Source organism: Felis catus, chromosome C1 (genome assembly GCF_018350175.1).
Source record: "Felis catus isolate Fca126 chromosome C1, F.catus_Fca126_mat1.0, whole genome shotgun sequence".
In the NCBI taxonomy this organism is placed as follows: domain Eukaryota; kingdom Metazoa; phylum Chordata; class Mammalia; order Carnivora; family Felidae; genus Felis; species Felis catus.
In genome coordinates this window covers 183344828-183365293 of record NC_058375.1, presented here as the reverse complement: position 1 = coordinate 183365293, position 20466 = coordinate 183344828, and the positions used below count along the sequence as shown (strand labels likewise).

The following is a 20466-nucleotide window of genomic DNA, read 5'->3' as shown; positions in this document are numbered from 1 at the left end:
GCATTGGGCTCTGTGCTGACAGCATGGAGACTGCTTGGGATTCTCTGTCTCCGTCTCTCTCTCTGCCCCTCCCCCGCTCACACGTTCCCTTTCAAAACAAATAAATATTTTTAAAAAAAGCATTTAATTTTTTTTAGGTTATGATAGCTAATGGTTTCATGGCATCAGAATCCCCTTTTTTCCTGCCACTATTTGTTTTTCCCAAGTTTGACCCTTGTTATGAGTTTATATTTATTCAGCTTCGCACCCTAATGCACACAGAGCACTAATATTTTGTATATGCTAGTGTTGAATTGTCCGAAAGAAATACTAATACATACCAAGGCTTAGGACTCTGTCCTTTGGCAGGTGAGACTTTGCTTAAGTCTTATCAAGGTCAAGGGTAACACTACAACAGATATAGTGATTGCCAAATTACTGGTCAATAGAGTATAAATACTTGATACTCATGAGCAAAAATATTTAGGGTATTCCCCCTTTCTTAAGATCATGTAATGGAGATAGTATTTAGATGCGTATTTTTTCCAAATATTCTCAGGGTAAGTGTTTACCTAGGGAAAAATAAAACAGCAGGATTGGATTAAAAATCCCAACAAAAAGGAATGCCAGAGTGCTCTCCGGGCTGCCTTATTTGAGAGGCTGGAGAAACACACACACACACACACACACATACGTGCGTGCGCGCTCATAATGTTTTTGTTTTTTTTTTCAATGCTATTTGCTCAAGAACCACAGTAATTTAGTTCAAGAATTACATCTAAGCAAACACACAGCTTCTCACTAACACAGCATGTACCTATGAAGTTCTGATTTGGAATCACATGATGCTCAGATTCCCAGTTGTGAAGACAGTGATGTCACAGTGGATATGGCCCCACTGGGGCTAGAGATGTCCATCCAGCAAGACTCTGGGCTTTGGGGAACAGGAGCTTTTCCCTTCCACAGGCAGTGTGAGGGATTTGTATGTGAATCAACACGTATCTCTGTATATACATGCATCAGTGTAGATATGTTATGTATGGATATGTGCGAATGTATGCATGTACATGTGTGTATATGTATGTGTACATGTGACTGCAGCACTGGAAGAGTTGCTTCTTTTGAATGGATGCTAGAAATTCTGTGCATTGACAATACTCCGTAAAGCAGCTTTTAGCAGAGCCAGGCCCAGAGGTGTAGGGCAGGTGTACACGCCATTCTCTGCTGGGAATTCTGTGCATTGAAGACACCCTTCAAAACAGCCTCAGTGACTGGTCCTGGAGGTGTTTGGGGAGCTCCCTGCTGAAGGACTGTGCTGGCATCCTTGTCTGGCAGCTTTGTCAGGGAGGCTTTCCTTGGGATTCCCGCCATAGCTTGGAGCTCTTGTCTTTCTTGAGAAGTGTGAGCACTGAAACAACACAAAACCTATGTGCATTCCTGACTCTCATGAGTGACATGAGGCTTTGCTTAACTAGCTGTTTCCTTGAAGTGACCAGTGATAGATAGTTTATGGGGATGGGTTGGTTCTAACCTGTTAATTGATCACTGTTGATTTAACACTGAAGTCTTGTCAGACTCTGCCCCTGCTTGTCATCTAAGTCATATGGCTGTTAGGTTTCTTATTTGTTTTCTCTTCAGGTTCAAAAAGACAGAAAAGTGCACACAAGCATTTGACTATGAGCACAGCAGACAGAGAATTATAGAACAGATAAACAAGATTTAGCATTGTTGTTGAAATCCTGAGTTTGTGTCTGACTGTTTTATATGAAATAGGGTCCTTGCCGTGGGGCAACTGAGCTGGAGACTTGGTTAGCAGTGGTCAGCAAGCAAGTGGATGGATCTCCTCGTCTTTGGGCAGATCAACCAGCTAACACCAAACTGATAGAAAACTTGCTTTCTTTTCAAGACTTCTTTCCAGTTACTTAATTGTCGGAAATTTAAGAAACTATCTTTGAATCATTTACCTTAGCAAGAAGGTGGAATTGAGGGTATTGGGGACAAAAGAAGGATACATCTATCTGTCCACTTGCTGGAAACTTTTATAGCAGGGGAAAAACTGTGGAAAAATTCCTGGCATATTGAAATACTTATCTGTAACTTGACATTTTAAATACAGTGTTTCTTTTGGGGAGCCTGGGTGGCTCAGTTAAGCATCAGACTTTGGCTCAGGTCATGACTTTAAGGTTCGTGGGTTAGGGTCCCACATCGGGCTTTGTGCTGACAGCTCAGCGCTTGGAGCCTGCTTCAGATTCTGTGTCTCCCTCTCTGTCTGCCCCTCCCCTGCTCACACTCTGTCTCTGTCTCTCTCTCAAAAAATAAACGTTAAAAAATTTTTTTTAAAATATAGTGTTTCCTCAAGGAGTCTTACTATATTCTACTGATAATACTTATATTATTGCCTCCCCTCAATAACACAAAACACCACCAGAACCTGTAAGAAAGGCAACAGGAGGGTAGCAAAAGAGAAAAGAAAATTTATAGGGGTAATTAGGACTGGGATTCTCATTTAGATAGCACAGGGAGACGTTGAGGCAGATGATGCTGATGATTTTACTTTAGGCCAGTGTTCTAAGAGTTAAGTGAGCATTTTATTAAAAGTAGATTCACATGTTTCCACCCCAGATAGACTAAGTCAGAATCTCCAAGGAAGGGATCTTGGAATATTGTTTTAACAAGCATCTCAGATAACTCTTATGGCCAGACACATCTGGGGAACTGCTGTCATCTTATTGCTGACATGAACTACTGTAAAGTATTTCCGAAAGGTGTGTGTGTGTGTGTGTGTGTGTGTGTGTGTGTGTGTGTGTGTGTGTGAGAGAGAGACAGAGAGAGAGAGAGAGAGAGAGAGAGAGAGAGAGAGAGAATATGTAATTGCCAAAGTTTTTAAAGTTTAAAAATAATGGTCAGATATTCTACAGTAGCGTTGTTAAGCATTTCTTGTTTAAAAATATTTATTTATTTTGAGAGAGAGAAAGGGAGAAGCAGAGAGAGAGAGAGAGAGAGAGAGAGAGAGAGAGAGAGAGAGAATCTCAAGCAGGCTTCATGCTGTCATCGCAGGATCCAATGAGAGGCTCGATCTCACGAACCGTGAGATCATCACTGAGCCTACATCAAGAGTCACATGCTTAACCAACTGAGCTACCCAGGTGCCCCAGGCATTTATTAGTAAGAACATCTGTTATTCGTGTAGGGTAGTATGGTTACAGAGGGTTTTCCATGTATTATCTCTTTTGTTCCTAATAGCAATCCTATGAGGGCTTGGACAGCAAAGATCATGCTCACTCCCAGGTTACACACGGGATGTGGGCTCAGCACATGGCTGGCAAGTGGTGGAGCTGGCTTTGAACAGGATTCTTTTTCACGTGGGGCGAGCCCAACATCAACCCCAGAGCACACCACTTTTCTTCTTTTACCCACTCTCTGGTCACCAGATTGATGGCAGCATTTCTGAGATATCAGGTTTTTTGCATGTGCACACCTTTACACACCCTGATCCCTGTGCCTGGAATGTCTTTCCTTCCCGGTTTGCAAACTCATGCTCGTTCATTATAGTGCCTTCCATGAAGCTTTTCTAGATATACTCTTCTCTTCATCCTACCTGCCCTCCAAGCAGAGCAAGTTTCTCTTTCAGTTCTGTTTCCATCACTCTTTATAAATCCCTTTTCTCTGTGTCAGGTCTTGTTTAATGTGGGTGAGTTCAATAATAAGTGCTCGGTAATATCCCCCTTCATGATCCCCACCCCACCATTATACCACTTACTTTGAACAGGTAGTAGGGATATAATCACATCTGAAACACTCAGTGCCTTTAGTGTTGGCTAAGCTCTGGGAAGCGTTTGAGAATGATTTCAAAGGCTTTCCAAACATTGAAAAGAAGTGTTCACGAGGCCAGAAACATGGCCATTAACATCCTCTAGAAATGGAATTGTCTGAGGGTAACCAGGGTACATTGTCTAATGAGAGGTCAGGAACTATAGGGGACTGTATGCTCAAAACTGCAGATTTGGTAATTTCCTTGCTGGGAAATTTAAGTGTGTTTCAAGGACGTCTTCAATTATGGGTGATTTTCATGTCATACTAGCCCCAGGTTGGATGTGACTATCTGTTACGGCTTTCAAATTGCATTATAGTTATTTCTCTATGCAGCTATCTCCCCCATCAGACTTCTAGTGTGGGTGAGTCTGAGCCATATTCATCTTTGTCTGCCAATTGATTATTGTTAAATCAACTTTTGGGGAACGCCTCTTATAGCCATCTGCATCTGAATGCAGTTAAATGTGTTTAAGTATAGTTCTAATTCAAATTCTCCTGTGTTTACAGCCACCCCTGGTCCAAGCAATCTTCAGCGGTGATCCAGAGGAGATACGGATGCTCATCCACAAAACCGAAGACGTGAATGCTCTGGTAAGAGATGCTATGGTTTTGCCTGCTCAGGCCCTCTTAACCTTTCCGTACTATGGACCTCTTTGGTATCTGGTGAGAGCTCTGGGCTGCTGCTCAGAATTCTCTTTTTAAGTCCACAAAATAAAATATATATGCTTGGAATGGAAGTCAGTCATATGCAAATATAGTTATCAAAATATTCAATATCAAATCTGTGATAGAATAATATATGTGCTTCTCTGTCAGTACATTTAAATAGCAAGATACAATGGAAGATCTAATAATGAGCATAACTGAAGAATAGTGAGGAGTGTGATCAATATTTTGTGTTGTCTGTGATCACTCTAATGTGGTAGGAACATACCTGTGGTTTCTGCTGGTGACCAAGTCACAGTTACTGTTGACACTACTGAGAATTGCTTCCTACATTCACAATGGAAGGAAATGTGAAATTTCCATCGGAAGTTAGTAAAAATAAAGACATATTTTTACATCCAGAACCCATGCTCTGCCACAGGGATTGACAAACTATGGTTCATCACCTATTTTTGTACAGGCTACCAGCTAAGAATGGTTTTCATTTTTTAAGTGGCTGGGGGAAGAAATGAAAAGAAGAACAATTATTTGTGACACACGAAGATTATATGATATTCAGATTTCCATGTCTATAAATCAAGTTCTCTTGGGGCACAGCCATGACAGCTTTCACACTGTAGCAGCAGAGTTGGGTAGTAATTGATGACAGAGACTGTACGTGGCCCAGAAGGTCAAAGATATTTACTATCTGGCTGTTCAGAGGGGAAGTATGCTGACCTTTGCACTAGAGGGTCCATGAACCTGGGACCAGTGGGTAAATCGGGTACCCTGAAATCATATGTAATACATGTGTGTGCTTATGGACGTGTATTTTTTTCTGTGAAAGAGTAAAGACATTTCATAGTATTTGTAAAGGGGTCTGTGGCCCCCAGAAGATTCAGAACGGTTGGATCTGGAAGTTCCTGAAATAAACAAAGCTTCAATGAAGAAAAGTGAAAAGAGTTAGTCAATGATTTACCCTTGTAATAGTTTCCTAGACCTAGATTGAACAAGCAATTACATGCAGTCCATGCCACTAATTCTCTTAATGTAAGTCAATTACCTCAGTGCTGTAGTCCATCAGGGAGAGGGGCTCTCTTTGAAGTCTCTAGCGTTAGGTGGAAACGACACAAAGAGTCAAACACATCTGCAGAAGAAGAGCTTTGCTACAGGGAAATGAATTATGTCTGAGGTCGAATCTCTGTCCGGTCGGCTGAACGCTTCATTTGGGAGAGTCATTTGGTCCAGCCCTTGTTCTGTGGCAGTGCAGACTGGTGTGGCTTTCTGAAAAAGCTTCTGGCAGCTTCTCCCCAGCTGGCACTGAAAACAACAGGGCAATGTTTTATGACATTTTGCAAGGTAAGCACCGATGAGGCCAGGGCCGAACTACTTGAGAAGGCAGTCAGGCATTTGTCCAGAGCCTATGGGGCGTGACCCATCCTTCTGAGAGGAGCCGAGGCCAGCAAGCTGACTGTCCAGTGTTCTGACATCGCCGGAATTTGCCTAGCTTATTTTGTGGCTCTGGCCCAAGCCCAGGCAAGCCCAAGGCAAGGTTAGTTACTATCTTTTCCTGATGATTATGAGCAAACCAAGCTTCTGTTCATATCAAGAAAGGTTGCACTGCCCTCTGAATGGCCTTTATTTCTCCTTCGGAAAGTGGCAAACACTTGCTGGCTGTTAAAGGTTAAGAAGGCTTAACTTCAGTTGTAACCTAATTGTGTTACTGAATTAGATAGGTTAACTGCTGTAACACATAGACTTCTAAATATATAATTGCTCAGATATGAGAGAAGTTTAGTTCTCTTATGAACAGATCAGAGAGGTGGCTCTTTTCCACAGAGGGTCCTAGGTATCAACACATAGCTTCCAAGGTCACCCAAGGGATTCATCTTCAGTCCAGCCAGTCAGAAGGGAAAAAAGAGCATGGAGGCAAAGCACAGGACGATTCTTATGAGTGATCTTGGAAGTGGCATAATCACTTGAGCACACAGCCCATTGACCAGAACTCAGTCCCATGCCACACTGAACCACAAGGGAGGTTGGGAAATTAGTAAAGCTGTGTCCCAAAAGGTTGGAGAACATGAATAGTTAGCAATCTTGGCCACATCAATTTTTGGTACTACAGAATTTTAGGGAACTCAAGGGATAACACTTACTTGTCTTTGAGGTGCCTTACTCATTCAACAGTAACTGACTGAGTTCGGACCCAGTGCTGAGTGCTAGGGATATAGCAGTGAGATTGCTCTCTCCCTCATGGGCTTGTGACATGGCAGAGAAGCCAACAAATGTGGAATCTTATTGACATATATTTTGAAAGGGAAAATGCAGGACACTGTTAGGGGTCTGGGTTAATCATGAGGGACTGATGAAGTGATGTGGCAAATTGACACCGAAGGGATGCTGTTGTGGAGGTTGTGTGTGTGGGCTTTTGGATGCCCTGCATCAGGGAAGGGTGGGGTAGAGGGAGGAAGAGCAATAAATGAATGAATGCCTGACCTCCTTCCAGTGATGGTGTGGCTCCTTGGGTCCTGGTCCCTTTCCTCCATTGTCACTTCTGTAGACCCTCTCTTCATATCCCCCTTTCCCTTCCCTCGGGTGAGTGTAAAGAACCTCACTTGATTCCCTGCTCTCTTATCAGGTACGTTGGAGACAGTGAGTTGTTCTCTTAATGCTATGCTTTTCTTTGGCCAACACTGCTTGGGGATCAGTCGTGTTGACTGTTTTGCTAGGGGTGGATTAGGCAGTTTAGGGAGAGTGATTGTTAATGAAGGGCATATGGAGATGGAAGACAAATAAGGATTAGGGATCTAAGTCTGCAGCTTTACTTCAGGAGGGAAGAGAGGCCACTAACCAGTACATTTAAATGGCAAGGAAGGGAAATAAATAATGGAGGAGCCTCCTGTTAGTGGGAGGACAATATTTGTCTTCTTCTCTTCTCACCCTTTGCTTTTCTCTCTTTACCGTATTTATTCACTTAAATTTTCTTTTTTGTCCTAAGTTCTGATTTTTTTTTTTTTTTTGCCTTCTTTTTTCTTTCCCACCTTCCTGTGTCTTTTGATTGGTCACCTGTTCTTTGGTATGAATATCCCTTGATTAGGGGCTCCTGATATGGGAAGCAGTCTCATTCAGCTTTGCCTCTCTGTGTTTTTCCTATCTTGATTTCCCACTGGCAGTATTCATGGACCCTATGTGTGAACTGAACAAAGTTATTCAACCCATTGGTATTTATTTTCTCATTTCTCCACTGTTCCCATCCCATCTGCCTTTCCAGACCTATTGCTTCTTCTATTGAGTTGTCCTAATTCTCGTTTCCTTTTTGCTGCCTTTTCTGCCACCTCCCAACCCAGTCAAAGAAACCTACCTCTTCTCTCACCTCCCATAGCTCCTTGTCCCTCACTGATCACTTTACTTGAGCTATTTAGTTTTGAGAGACTATGAGCTTGATGACATGGTTGCTGTGTCATTCATTCTCTTTTCCTCAATTTCCTACTTCAGTCCTTGGAGCACATGTTGAGTGAATGACTAAACCTTGCTTTATTAGTTATGTTAAGCCAATTTGTGGTGGCCTGTTTTTCCTATCTGCCAATGAAGGGGGTACATTGTCAAATAGTGTCTGGCTTGGTTAGTGTCCCTCAGGTCTCAGTTGTAAGATTAAAAGTTTTCTTTGTAAGATTGCAAATCTGTAGATGGATTTGAGGAGCCACTGAAGGACCAGGAAGTCCTTTTTGTGGATTCTCTGGCTGGTGGCATGCCAGGGTCAGGAAATGTGGGAAGGCAAGTTGTACACTCTGAGAAATTCATTTAAATTGACCCACATGTAGTCGACAACTAGAAAGATTTTAGAAGGCTTTATCAGACTAACAAATTGAGCTAGAATTCAAAGTAGAGCATCTGAATTCAAAATGAATGCATAGAGCCTGAAAACCAAATTTGAACGTAATACAGTCATTTTTAGGATTATGCTATGACAACGTGACACCAACAGACAGTTCCACTGTGCCATGCTGGAATGGGTACAGAGATAATTAGTGCCTGTCATTGGTGAGTGGTAAAGACCAGGAGGGAACCATGCCATGCGAGGAGGGGCTGAAGAAGCTGGTGATGTTTTAGACCTGGGAAGAACAGGAGAATTTGAGGCCTCAAATAGTTCAAATGCTGTCAAGTTAAAATGGAACTAGACTTACCATTATGTCGGTGGTTGTAAGCTACTGAATGGATATACAGCTCGAAATAGAAAAAATAACTTAATGGACAGAGCTGTCTGAAGAAATAATGAGCTGACTTAATAATAAGTAGTAAGCTCCCTGAGAGACCACTAGACTGGTGGTTCTAAGTGGTTCTAAAGGAGACTAATTGTAGCACATGGCCCCAGTCTCCTCTCATGTGCCCTGAGCTGACCTTGCTAATGGTTTGTGGCATTTCTTTTTCTTTGAGTCTTAAAGACCAAAATTTCTTCTCAGGACAGCACTATTAAGTTGGAGTTAGCCTTTAAAATGAAACCTCCTTCCCATGCCTGGACTAGGTGATGTTTAAAGTCTCTTACAACTATGAAGGACTACAATTCAAAGATTTTTAAGTCCCATATGATAGCAAACCCATGGTGTTTATTTCTTTTTTAAAGTATCAGTAACAGTTATGAATACACACATGTGCACTCATGCACACACAACCATGATCATACCAAACAAAATCAACAATAATTCCTTATCTTCTAATACCCAGTGCATTTTCAATTTTATTTTGTTCCAGTAGTTTCAAAAATGTTTTTTTATAGTTGGATTGTTCCCAAGTTGATTATTTTAATCCATCTATTTTCTACAACAAAATGGTTTTGTCAAGCTATTAATGTTTATTATTTTCTCTAATAGGATTTAGCCCAAGAATATTGGCATGTTTTGCTTGTCCTCTCCAATTCCAACATAGGAAGGGATGATATGTGAATATAATGGAATAAATCGCGAGGTGAACGTTAAGCTTACATTGGTAGGGACTTACAGTGAAAAAAGGGGAGACAACCATTAAAGCTTTTGTTTTTAACTATAAGCGTTAACTTGGGTGAGGTGGCCTGCTAGTCTCAAGATCCAAGTGAGAAAAAAGAACTGTACCAACAATGTATGATGAATTTTCTAAAAAGAAATAAGACGAATTACCAATAGTAAGGTTGTAATATGCACTCAGTGTCCATTTGTGTAGGGGTGTTGCACTGTTTCTTTATTTTTTATTAGAGAGTACACAAGTGAGTGCAAGCTGGGGCGGGGGTGCAGAGGGAGAAAGAGAGAGAATCTTAAGGCGGGCTCCATCCCACGACCCTGGGATCATGACAGAGTCAGATGCTCAACCCACTGAGACACCCAGGCTCCCCGCAATGTTTCTTTCTGTTAAAATGATCACTGTAAGTCTAGTTAACATCCATCACCTCACATAGTTACAAAGTTTTTTTTCTTGTCATAAGAATTTTTAAGATCTGTTGTCTTAGCAACTTTCAAATATGCAATACAGTATTATTAACTATAGTTATATCCCCATGACTTATTTGTTTTATAACTGGAAGTTTGCACTATTTCTTTTAAAAATAGAACATATGTTTTGAATCCACCCGGAAGGGTGCAATATGGCTCTACCTAAAGAGCCTTGAGTCAGGGGTACCTGGGTGGCTCAGTTGGTTAAGTATCCGACTTCGGCTCAGGTCGTGATTTCACGGTCTGTAAGTTTGAGCCCCGTGTCACGCTCTGTGCTGACAGCTCAGAGCCTGCAGCCTGCTTCTGATTCTGTGTCTCCCTCTCTCTCTGCTACTCTCCCAGTCATGCTTTGTCTCTGTCTCTCAAAAAATAAGCATTAAAAAAAGTGTAAAGAGCCTTGAGTGATAAATTTAATACCTTAAGTTTTTCTCAGCTTGATTCTATCGTGTCAGATCCCCTAGAACATTAGGAATACAGACTATATAGCCCAGCCTTTTAAGCTTCTAGATTTTTGTGTGTTTTCCGTCACTTACATATATGTTGCTTGACTTTTTTCTTTTTTCTTTTTTTTAATGAAGAATTGATATGGGGATAAAAACCTGAGATGTTTTGTTGGCTTAGAGATCTGAGCACTTTCTAAATTAGACCTAAATCAGAAACTGCTGGGAACAAGGAGGCTGGGATGGCAAACTCCAGTCTCATAACTAATAGAAGCACGCTGACCCACTCAGCTCTGAGTGTTGGTATGCAGGAACGCGGGCCCAGTGTGGCCCAGACTTCCTACGTTTTTAAGAGAAAATACAGGAAATCTCTAAATTGTTAAATATTGGTTCCAAAAAGCGATCCAACATTGTTGAGGCCAAAGAAAACATGTCTGTGGGCCAAATCTGGCCTGCAGGCCACCGTTTTACTAACCGTGGATGAGATCAGCAAATATTCAGCAGTAAAGGTTTCTCTGGCCACCTGTATCTGGAAATCTAAAGTGTGAAGCCAGTGGCTCAGTGTTCTGGAGAGAGCGGTGGCCTGAGTTCTTCAAACGTTGACAGCACTTCTGGCTCGTTAGCCTGTAGGGAGGCTGGTGGTTCCTTCATAGCTCTGGGAGGGGTGCTTTTTGTGCTGAGGGTAGGTGCCTGTCTCTCAGCATGTGCCTGGCAATACTGTCCCATCTCCTGCTCCTTGTTGGACCAGTGCCCAGGATGTGGGGCTGTGGTTTGGAAGCCATGACCTGTGTCTTGTAGAGAATGATTCATAACCTTCAGACGGCACTGGGCAGGCTGCAGTGATGTGGCTTCTTGGCCATTTAAAATGTGTGAAGGCAGGTCTGATTAGCATCATTCCTAATGATCCTCTAGGGGATGCCCAGCAGCTCGTGGCCCCATTTCTCCAGCATTGACCTTGGAGGTAGAAGAGCCGTCCGCTGTGAATGAGAAATCTTACAAGGGTATATACACTGTGCACCCTCCAAATAATAGAGATCATTGTTTGGAACTATGGAAACACTCCAGATGTAATGGCATTAGTATTACTTTGCAATTGCTAGGCATTTTTATAGCACAAAGAAAAATCTTTCAATTAAAAGATGTATATTGTAAATAGCATGAGAATATGGACATCTCTAGATAAAAGGTTATGGCTCTTTTTTTCACATTAGATATTATGTTTGAGGGGAGGATGCAAATATGAATAAATGAGCTATATTTTTCTTATATTGATAAAACTCAATTGTTTGAACTGAATGTATAAATTCAGTTATACATATATATGTATATATACATATATAAATACAGTTGAATTTGGGGCAGGACTTCGGGTGGGGAAAGTTGTCAAGATCATTCTAAACTTTAGTATTTAGAGGAATAAACATGTGAGAAGACTCTTAAAAAAGAATATCAGGGGTGCTTGGGTGGCCCAGTCGATTGAGCATCTGTCTGACTTTTGATATTGGCTCAGGTAGTGATCTTGGAGTCAGTTGTGGGATTGAACCCTGCATCAGGCTCTGTGCTGAGCCTGGAGCCTGTTTGGGATTCTCTCTCTCCCTCCTACTCTCCCCCCGCTCTGTTTCTCTCTTCCAAAATAAATAAAACTTAAAAGAAAATCAACAAAGGGGGAGTTTCATAAAATCTATTAAAACAAATGACAAAAAAAAATAAAACAGTGTGTTATTGGCACAGGAATAGGCAACCAAATTAGTGGAACAAGGAATCCAGAATTAGACCCAAGTGTATATGGACATTTGGTATAAAATAAAGAACGTGTTTCAAACCACTGGGATAAGATGGGTTAATCAATAAAGAATGTTGAGACAACTGGCTAGTAAAAAGCTGAACTCTTCCCTAATTTCCTTTTTTCTCCCCCCCCCAAGTTCCTATACGAAGATAAATCTAGAGGTAGAAAATAAAAAGATAAAGTAGTGAAATATAAGAAGGGGGAAATATTTTTTTCACTCTTGGTGTGGGAAAGAACTTCCTAAACATAATAACAAAGATAAAAACCAAGATGGAAAATGTGGATACTTTTGAATATATAAAAACTATGCACTTCTGTATATTAAATCATTACCAAAAGCAAGATTAAAAGATAAATCAAAGATATGTATGCTATATGTGAAAAAGCATTGACATTCCTAATACATAAAAAACTCTTGTAGATTATTTAGAAAAAGAAAAACCTCCAAATAGAGAAATGGGCAGAGGACATACAGAGGGCACTCACCAAAGAAAAAATGCAGATAACCAAAACATACGAAAGGGTGCCCAGGCTCAACTTCACCTGAAATCGAGGAGTTCATATAAAGCAGCCACACTTTGCCAGTTGGATCAGCAGAGGTGAAAATAAGATCTCAGGGATGGTGTAGTTGAAGGGACACTCTGATGCCTTTTGGGGGAAAGTTTAATTTTTGCTCACCTTTGAAGGGTTTGGCAGTCTGTATCAACATTCAATTGTGTACACCCATTGACACAGCAACACAACTCCTGGGAAAATCCCCTAAAGGAAATCACCAGACAGCAATTTGTATAAATGTATCTGTTTCTGGGTGGTTTATAATAACAAGAAACTGGGAATTACCGGTACTTTATTTCTTAAGTATATTACAGTACATATATATGTGGCAATATCATACTATCATATGTGGCTTATTTATTTATTTTGAGAGAGAGAGAGAGAGACAGAGAGAGAGAGAGAGAGACAGAGAGAGACAGAGAGAGACAGAGAGAGAGAGAGAGAGAGAGAGAGAATATCCCAAGTAGGCTGCACACTGATGTGGGGCTTGAACCTTTGAACTGTGAGATCATGATCTGAGCTAAAATCAAGAGTTGGATGCTCACCTGACTGAGCCACCCAGGTGCCCCATCATACTAGCTTTAAAAAGGATAGCTTATGTCAGTTTTTATTTATATCATATATTTATTGATAGATAAGATCTTCAAGATATGTTTATGAATGAAACAATCAGTTGTTAAAGTATATCATGTATATATACAAATAGAAGAAGAGGTCTAAGAGAATATTCTTTAAAAGTTTAATTATAGTTGAAATTGGTTAGTGGAATTTTGCTTTTTTGTTTGTTCCTTTATATATTATTAGTATTTTTTTCACTCACCATGTATTATGTTGGTAAGAGGTAAAAACAAATACATTTATATAACACACACACACAAGCCAACAAACTAGCTTCCAGAGTTGTTCATGTTTAGTATAAGGATATGACTTTAAAATTTTTTTTATTTTTGAGGGAGGGAGGGAGAGAGAGACAGAGAGACAGAGAAAGGGGGAGAGAGAGAATCCCAAGCAGGCTCCACAGTGGGGAGCCCGACACAGGGCTCAATCTCACGAATCAAACTGTGAGATCATGACTTGAGCTGAAATCAAGAGTTGGATGCTTAACCAACTAAGCCATCCTGGCACCCCAGGATATGACTTTTATTATTTATTTATTTTTTTAAATTGTTTTTAATGTTCTATATTGATTTTTGAGAGAGAGAGAGAGAGAGAGAGAGAGAGAGAGAGAGAGAGAGAGAGAGAGAGAGAAACAGTACGAGCTGGGGAGGAGCAGAGAGAGAGGGAGACACAGAATACGAGCTGTCAGCACAGAGCTGGATGCAGGGGGATCTCATGAACCTTGAGATCATGACGTGAGCCGAAGTCAGATGTTTAACTGACTGAGCCACCCAGGCGCCCCATGACTTTTAAAATACACTTGTATTTGTCTGTTTGAATAAGTGTAGAGCATACTTCAGTGACATGGTGCTTATTACCTACAATGACAGGCACGGAGGTATTCCCATTTTGTATTACGTCACTAGGGTCTTTTCTACGGTATTAGCAGGAGCCTGAGGAATGGTGGTGGGAGCTGTTGTCACCTCAGTAGAGTTCTTTTTTTCTACCATCATATTTCCCCTTTTACAGGAATTTCAGAGAGGACTCCCTTTTTTGATATTGAAGACTGAAAATGTATAAGATTCTAGATGGCAATATCATAAAATTGCATTTCTTTTTACTTAGCTATACGAACATTTCATATCATAAATTATGGAAAGATAATTTTAAAAATTTAAGTATAATTGACATGTAACATTGTATAGTTTAAAGTGTACAACATAATGATTCAATATTTGTATACATTGCAAAATGATTGCCACAATAAGTCTGGTAAAGATCTGTTACCATACATAGTAACAAAATATTTTTCCCCCTAAGGAGAACTTTTAAGATCTACTCTCTTAGCAACTTTCAAGTATGCAATACAGTATGATTAGTTATAGTCACCATGCTGTATATCTCCATGATTTATTTATTTTATAACTGGAAGTTTGTATCCTATGACCCCCTTCACATATTTTGCCTACCCCCCTGCCCCATCTTCTACCTCACAACCACCAATGTGTTCTCTTTATCTATGAGCTTGGTTTTGTTTTGTTTTTGATTCCACACATAAGTGAGATCAAACAGTATTTGTCTTTCTCTGACTTATTTCACTTAGCATAATGCTTTTAAGGGCCACCCATGTTGTTGCAAATGGCAGGTTTTCATTTTTTATGGATGAATAATTTCCTATTGTGTGTGTGACACACACACACACACACACACACACACGCACACCACATTTTCTATATTCACTCATACATCAGTGGACACTTAGGTTATTTCCATATCTTGGCTATTGTAAGTAATACTGCAGTGAACATGGGGTGCATATCTCTTTGAGTTCAAGTTTTTGGTTTTTTTTTTTTTTTTTTTTTTTTTGGATAAATACCAGAAGTAAAATCGCTGAATCATATGGTAGTTCTATTTTTGTTTTTTGTTTTTTTTTGAGGAACCTACGAATTGTTTTCCATAGTGGCTGCACCAGTTTACATTCTCACCAGCAATCACAAGGGTTTCCTTTCTCGGCATCCTCGACAACTCTTGTTATTTCTTATCTTTTCAATAATAGCCATTCTGACAGGTGTGACGTGATATCTCAATGTGGTTTTGATTTGCATTTCCCTGATTAGTGATTTTGAACATCTCTTCAAGTGCCTGTTGGCCATATGTAGTCTTTTGGAAAAATACCTCTTTTTTGAATTAGATTCTTTGTTTTTTGATGATAATTTGTTGTGTAGAAGCTCTTTACTTTGATGTAGACCCACTTGTTTGTTTTTGCTTTTGTTGCCTTTGCCTTTGGTGTCAGGTTCAAAACATCACTGCCAAGGACCTACGTCAAGGAGCTTACCACTTCTTATTTTTCCTTCTAGGATCTGTGTGACTCAGGTCTAACATTTAAGTGTTTTGAGTTAATTTTTGTGTATGATGCAAGTAGTGGTCTAGTTTCATTCTTTTACATGTGCCTGTCCAGGTTTCCCCACACATTTATTGAAGAGACTGTCCTTTCCCCATTGTATGTGCTTGGCTTCTTTGTTGTAAATTAATTGACCATATACATGTAAGTTTATTTCTGGGCTCTCTGTTCTGTTCCATTGATCTTTCTGCCTGTTTTATACCAATATTGTCCTGTTTTAAATACTATAGCTCTGTAGTTTGAAATCAGGGAGTGTGAAACTTCCAGCTTTGGTCTTCTTTCTCAAGATTGCTTTGGCTATTCGGGTTTTGATCGTTAGTTTCAATTAGGATAAATTTAGTACAAGTTTCCAGACACTTCATGGTTTCCTTCATTTTGCAATTTCTTTTACATTGATAATATACTTGTAATCAGAAAAAAATTTTAAATCTTTGTGGAAAAGAGATAACTCATATTTTAAAAATGAATTAGGCAGATATGATCACATTCAGATTATTCTTAAAAGACATGCTTTAATTAAAAGGATATAAGGTATATTTTAGTTTGATTAGTTGTGCTGGCCCTGATTTTTACCAAGGATATATTACTTTCTGTTTCAAATGTTAAATAACTGTATCATTATGGCAGCCAGAGGACTTTCCAATTGTAGTTTTATAGACATATTATTGTTGCCACTGACTTTAAAAGAAAAGAAAGAAATACAAAGGGCTAAGTGGATATGTTATTCAATTAGGGTAGAAGCCTGGGGGAGGGGTGGGATTTTTCTCCAGGAGGTTGCATAGCTGGTTATAGTCACATCACTTGCCAACTTTCTGCTTAAAAGGCCGTTCCTGGCAGTTAGTACAGGACAGTTATGGGTACTTGCTGTGTACTTTCTAAAGTCATCCTGAAGTAATACAGGCTACCTTCTCCTTCTCCTCAAGTCCCTTCCTGAGCTCCTCCCTGGCTTTCCCTACCCACACATGCACACATTCACTTTCTGGTATAGCCCCTTCACAACAAACCTGGTATATCCATGCTTGATATATTTTATTGGTTGGCTACATAATCTATATCAGTCCCACCAAAATGCAACTATGATGGAGGGAGAAGAGTACTGGGCTAACCTCAGAGGCAGAAGCCTCTTGATATACTCTGGCCTCACTTCCCTGTCTATAAAATGGCCACTATAACAAACTTTTTATAAGGTTATGGCTAGGGAGATGAAATGTGTATCTGTTAGGGTTAGATTTGACTGCTTTTGACCAAAAAAAAAAAAAAAAAAAACCCAGCGATAATAGTAAAATAGTAGCTTTTAATAAAATAGAACTTTATTTTCGTAGGAAATAGAAGTTTTGTTTGTTTCCTGCATATGAGTCTAGAGCCAGGCTGCCCAGGACTAGCATGATACTTAATGGTGTGGGACCCAGTCTTTGTTTCCTTTTGCACTGCTGTTCTTAGCAGGTGGCTTCAATCTCATAGCCCAGAATGAGCACTTGAGTTCCAATCATTATATATCCAAATTCCAGCTAAGAGAAAGGAGGAAGGTGGAAAAAGGGTGTACCCGTTCTCTTTAAGGATACTTCCACTAAGGATTGCTCACATATTGTACAGAACCCCATCAGGTGGCTGTGTACTCAGTTAAAAGGCAGCTTATTATTTATTATGTTTATTACATTTATGATGAAAGAAAGATGTGGGGGCAAATCGGCAGTCTTTGCCACAGTTCATGAAAGACTTTTGTGACCTAGGAAATGCTTCTAGTACGAAAAGTATTTATGTAATATTGCCAGGAGCAACCTGATGTACATTCATCCATTCACCAAGTGTTTATTAAGTATTTATTAAGTACTTACTGGGGGTGTAGCACTAGAACTTGTGCCCATATACTTCCTCATTTATTTCTTAGTCAATTTATGTTATCTCCAAGAAAAAGGGTTGAGGGATTCACATAGCTGTGATTCTCCCCTACTTGGCTATGCAAGTGGGCATAGAACATCACTAAGATACTAATCCCTTTCTTTGGAAGGAGGGAAGGGGAAGGGTGACATTGGAGCATGTAAAAAATGACAGCTCTCTAGCCCATCAGTACAGACTGTGCATGTTTTCCCCTCCCGCTCACAGAGGTCCCGTCTTTTGTCATCAGTTCCTCATGTTGATTAACGTCTTGCATCCTCACTTACTTGGATATATGCCCTTTTCCCTATTTAAAGCACATGCGAAGGATTGACTTTTCATCTTCTTCCCTCTTACTTTGAAATAGGGAACACTGTGTTTGAATAGACATGCAATTTACTTAGGAAGCAAAGATAGATTAGATAGATAGATAGATAGATAGATAGATAGATAGATAGATAGATAGGAAAATAGATCAATCGATCAATCAGTGGGTAGGTGGGTGGGTGGTTGGATGGATGGATGGATGGATGGATGGATGGATGGATGGATAAGTATACATAAGCAAGCAAGCATAACCTAATCATCAGGCAGCATTGTCAATTACTGACTGTTTCTCAGCGGGGGCCTGAATACTTGCAGGACCCTTTAGGAAATAGGATCTACAGTCACAGGCTTAAGATACTCCATTTGGAAGGAATTCAGAGATGTCTAATGTCCTTCATCCTAATCTTTCAGGAATTGATGGTAGCGTGCTTTCTTTTTTTTAAAATCTCGTTTTATTATGAAAACGTTCAAACAGAAAACAACCACAAGCTCATGACTGAGATGGAAAAAAATGTTAATACTTTGCCATATTTAAGAAAAAATACAAAATGAAATTTTATAGATGTCGAGGTTTTCTCCCATATAAATACGTGGTTCTTGGGTCATTCATGTCTTTGCATAAATACTACTGTATCTGGGACACCGTACCCAATCTTCCATGTAAAACCTCCCCTCTAACCTTTTCTTGCTAGCAGTTTTCACCACCTGACATACATAGTGTATTTATTTGCTTGTCTTCTGTCCATCTCCTTCCACTAGCATGTCAGCTCTGTGAGAGCTGGATGTGGCTTTGTTCCTGATGAATCCCTTTCTCCTTCAGTGGGGCTGGCACCAGCTAGGAACCGGTGAACAGAGCTGAAGCCTCTTTTAGGCTTCCTCACGCATCACCTCTCTCCCTGCTTCTCTTCTCAGGGGGAACCACTGTCCTGAAGTTTTATATATCTTCCCCATCCTTGTCTTTATGCGATCCAATTTTATTTATACCTTTGTATCTCTGTGTGAGCATTGTGTACACATACTCTAGAACAATAGATGGTCGTGTGTACCTTTAGAAATATGACAGTGGGGGGCAAAAAATATTAGAGGGATGCTTGGGTGGTTCAGCCATTTAAGCATCTGACTCTTGATTTCTGCTCAGGTCTTGATTTCCCAGTTGTGAGATGGAGCCCCACGTCAGGCTCTGAGCTGAGTGTGGAGCCTGCTTAAGAGTCTCTCTCTCTTCCTTTCCCTCTGCCTCTCCCTTCTCCACATGCACATGTGCACTCACACTCTCTCTAAAAAAAATTACATATGCAAACTATATATATATTCTCTCTAACTTACTTCTTCAAACATTATGTGCTTGAGATTTATCTATGTGAATACAGAAACATTTACTTCATATATTTCATATTCCTATAGTATTCCTTCTAACATTTTATCCCAGTGGATCTATTTTTGTCCATAGCTTTTTAATATCAGCTATATGTTACCTTTCTTTTGTGAGGGACTCTCTGAGTTTAACCTGTGGTAACGATTGTACCAATTCTAGAAATGGGTTAGAAAACAGTTAATGGGGTTTCACATTTGTGAAACTGTTGGTGGCTCAGTCGGTTGAGCATCCAACTCTTGATTTCAGCTCAGGTCATGATCCCAGGCTTGTGGGATCAAGCCCCTTGTTGGGCTCCATGCTGAGTGTAAAGCCTGTTTAAGATTCTCTCTCTTTTGGGGCACCTGCGTGGCTCAGTGGGTTGAGCATCTGACTCTTGACCTCAACTCAGATCATGATCTCAGGGTTCTTGGGTTCAAGCCTGGCGTTGGGCTCTGGGCTGGCAGCACAGGGCCTGTTTGGGATTCTGTCTCTCTCTCTCTCTCTCTCTTTCTCTCTCTCTCTCTCTCTCTCTCTCTCTGCGCCTCCCCTGCTCATGCTCACTGTCTCTCAAAATAAATAAGTAAACTTAAAAAAAAAAAAAGATTCTCCTCCTGCCCCTCCCCTGCTCATTCTCTCTTTATCTCTCAAAAAAAAAAAAAGTTAATGCGGTAAATTTTGTTATGTGTATTTTACCACAATTAAAATATTTAAAAACTTACCGAATTGTATACTTGGAAAAAAATAAGTTAGAAGGGGAACCACGTAAGTTTGTTCAATAACAATTATCCTCTTTGAAAAAATAAAATCATTATAAATGGTATTTTTAGACAGCGATTTTTACGCAGCACCACTGAACACATTTATTTATAAAATTCTCTTTTTCAAGGAATTGTGATTTTGTTCTTGGTACTGCAAGAATAGATTTCCCTCAAAGAAGACATACAGATAGCCAACAGGTACATGAAAAAGTGCTCAACATCACTAATCATCAGGAAAATGCAAATCAAAACCACAATGAGATACTAACTACCTCACACCTGTCAGAATGGTTAAAATTTTTACACAAGGAACAACAAATGTTAGTGACAATGTGGAGAAAAGGAGCCCTCATGCACTATTGGTGGGAATGCAAACTGGTGCAGCCACTCTGGAAACAGTATGGAGACTCCTCAAAAAGTTAAATATAGAACTACCCTACGATCCATCAATTCCACTTTTGGGTATATTTCTTTTTTTTT

General features: G+C 40.0%; 1 protein-coding gene across 13 annotated transcripts in view; it reads left to right on the top strand.

The window, feature by feature from the left end:
* Positions 1-853: 853 nt before the first annotated feature.
* The window catches only part of ANKRD44 (ankyrin repeat domain 44), a 224952-nt gene continuing 205339 nt past the window's right edge, over positions 854-20466 (top strand). For 12 of the 13 annotated variants that reach the window (XM_045034212.1, XM_045034216.1, XM_045034218.1 and 9 more), the window contains exons 1-2: positions 854-961; positions 4300-4383. In XM_045034212.1, coding sequence (XP_044890147.1) covers positions 869-961; positions 4300-4383 — 177 coding nt within the window. In that variant the 5' untranslated portion in view covers positions 854-868. The remainder of the gene's footprint in view (positions 962-4299; positions 4384-20466) is intronic. The other variant, XM_045034213.1, reaches the window with a different exon arrangement.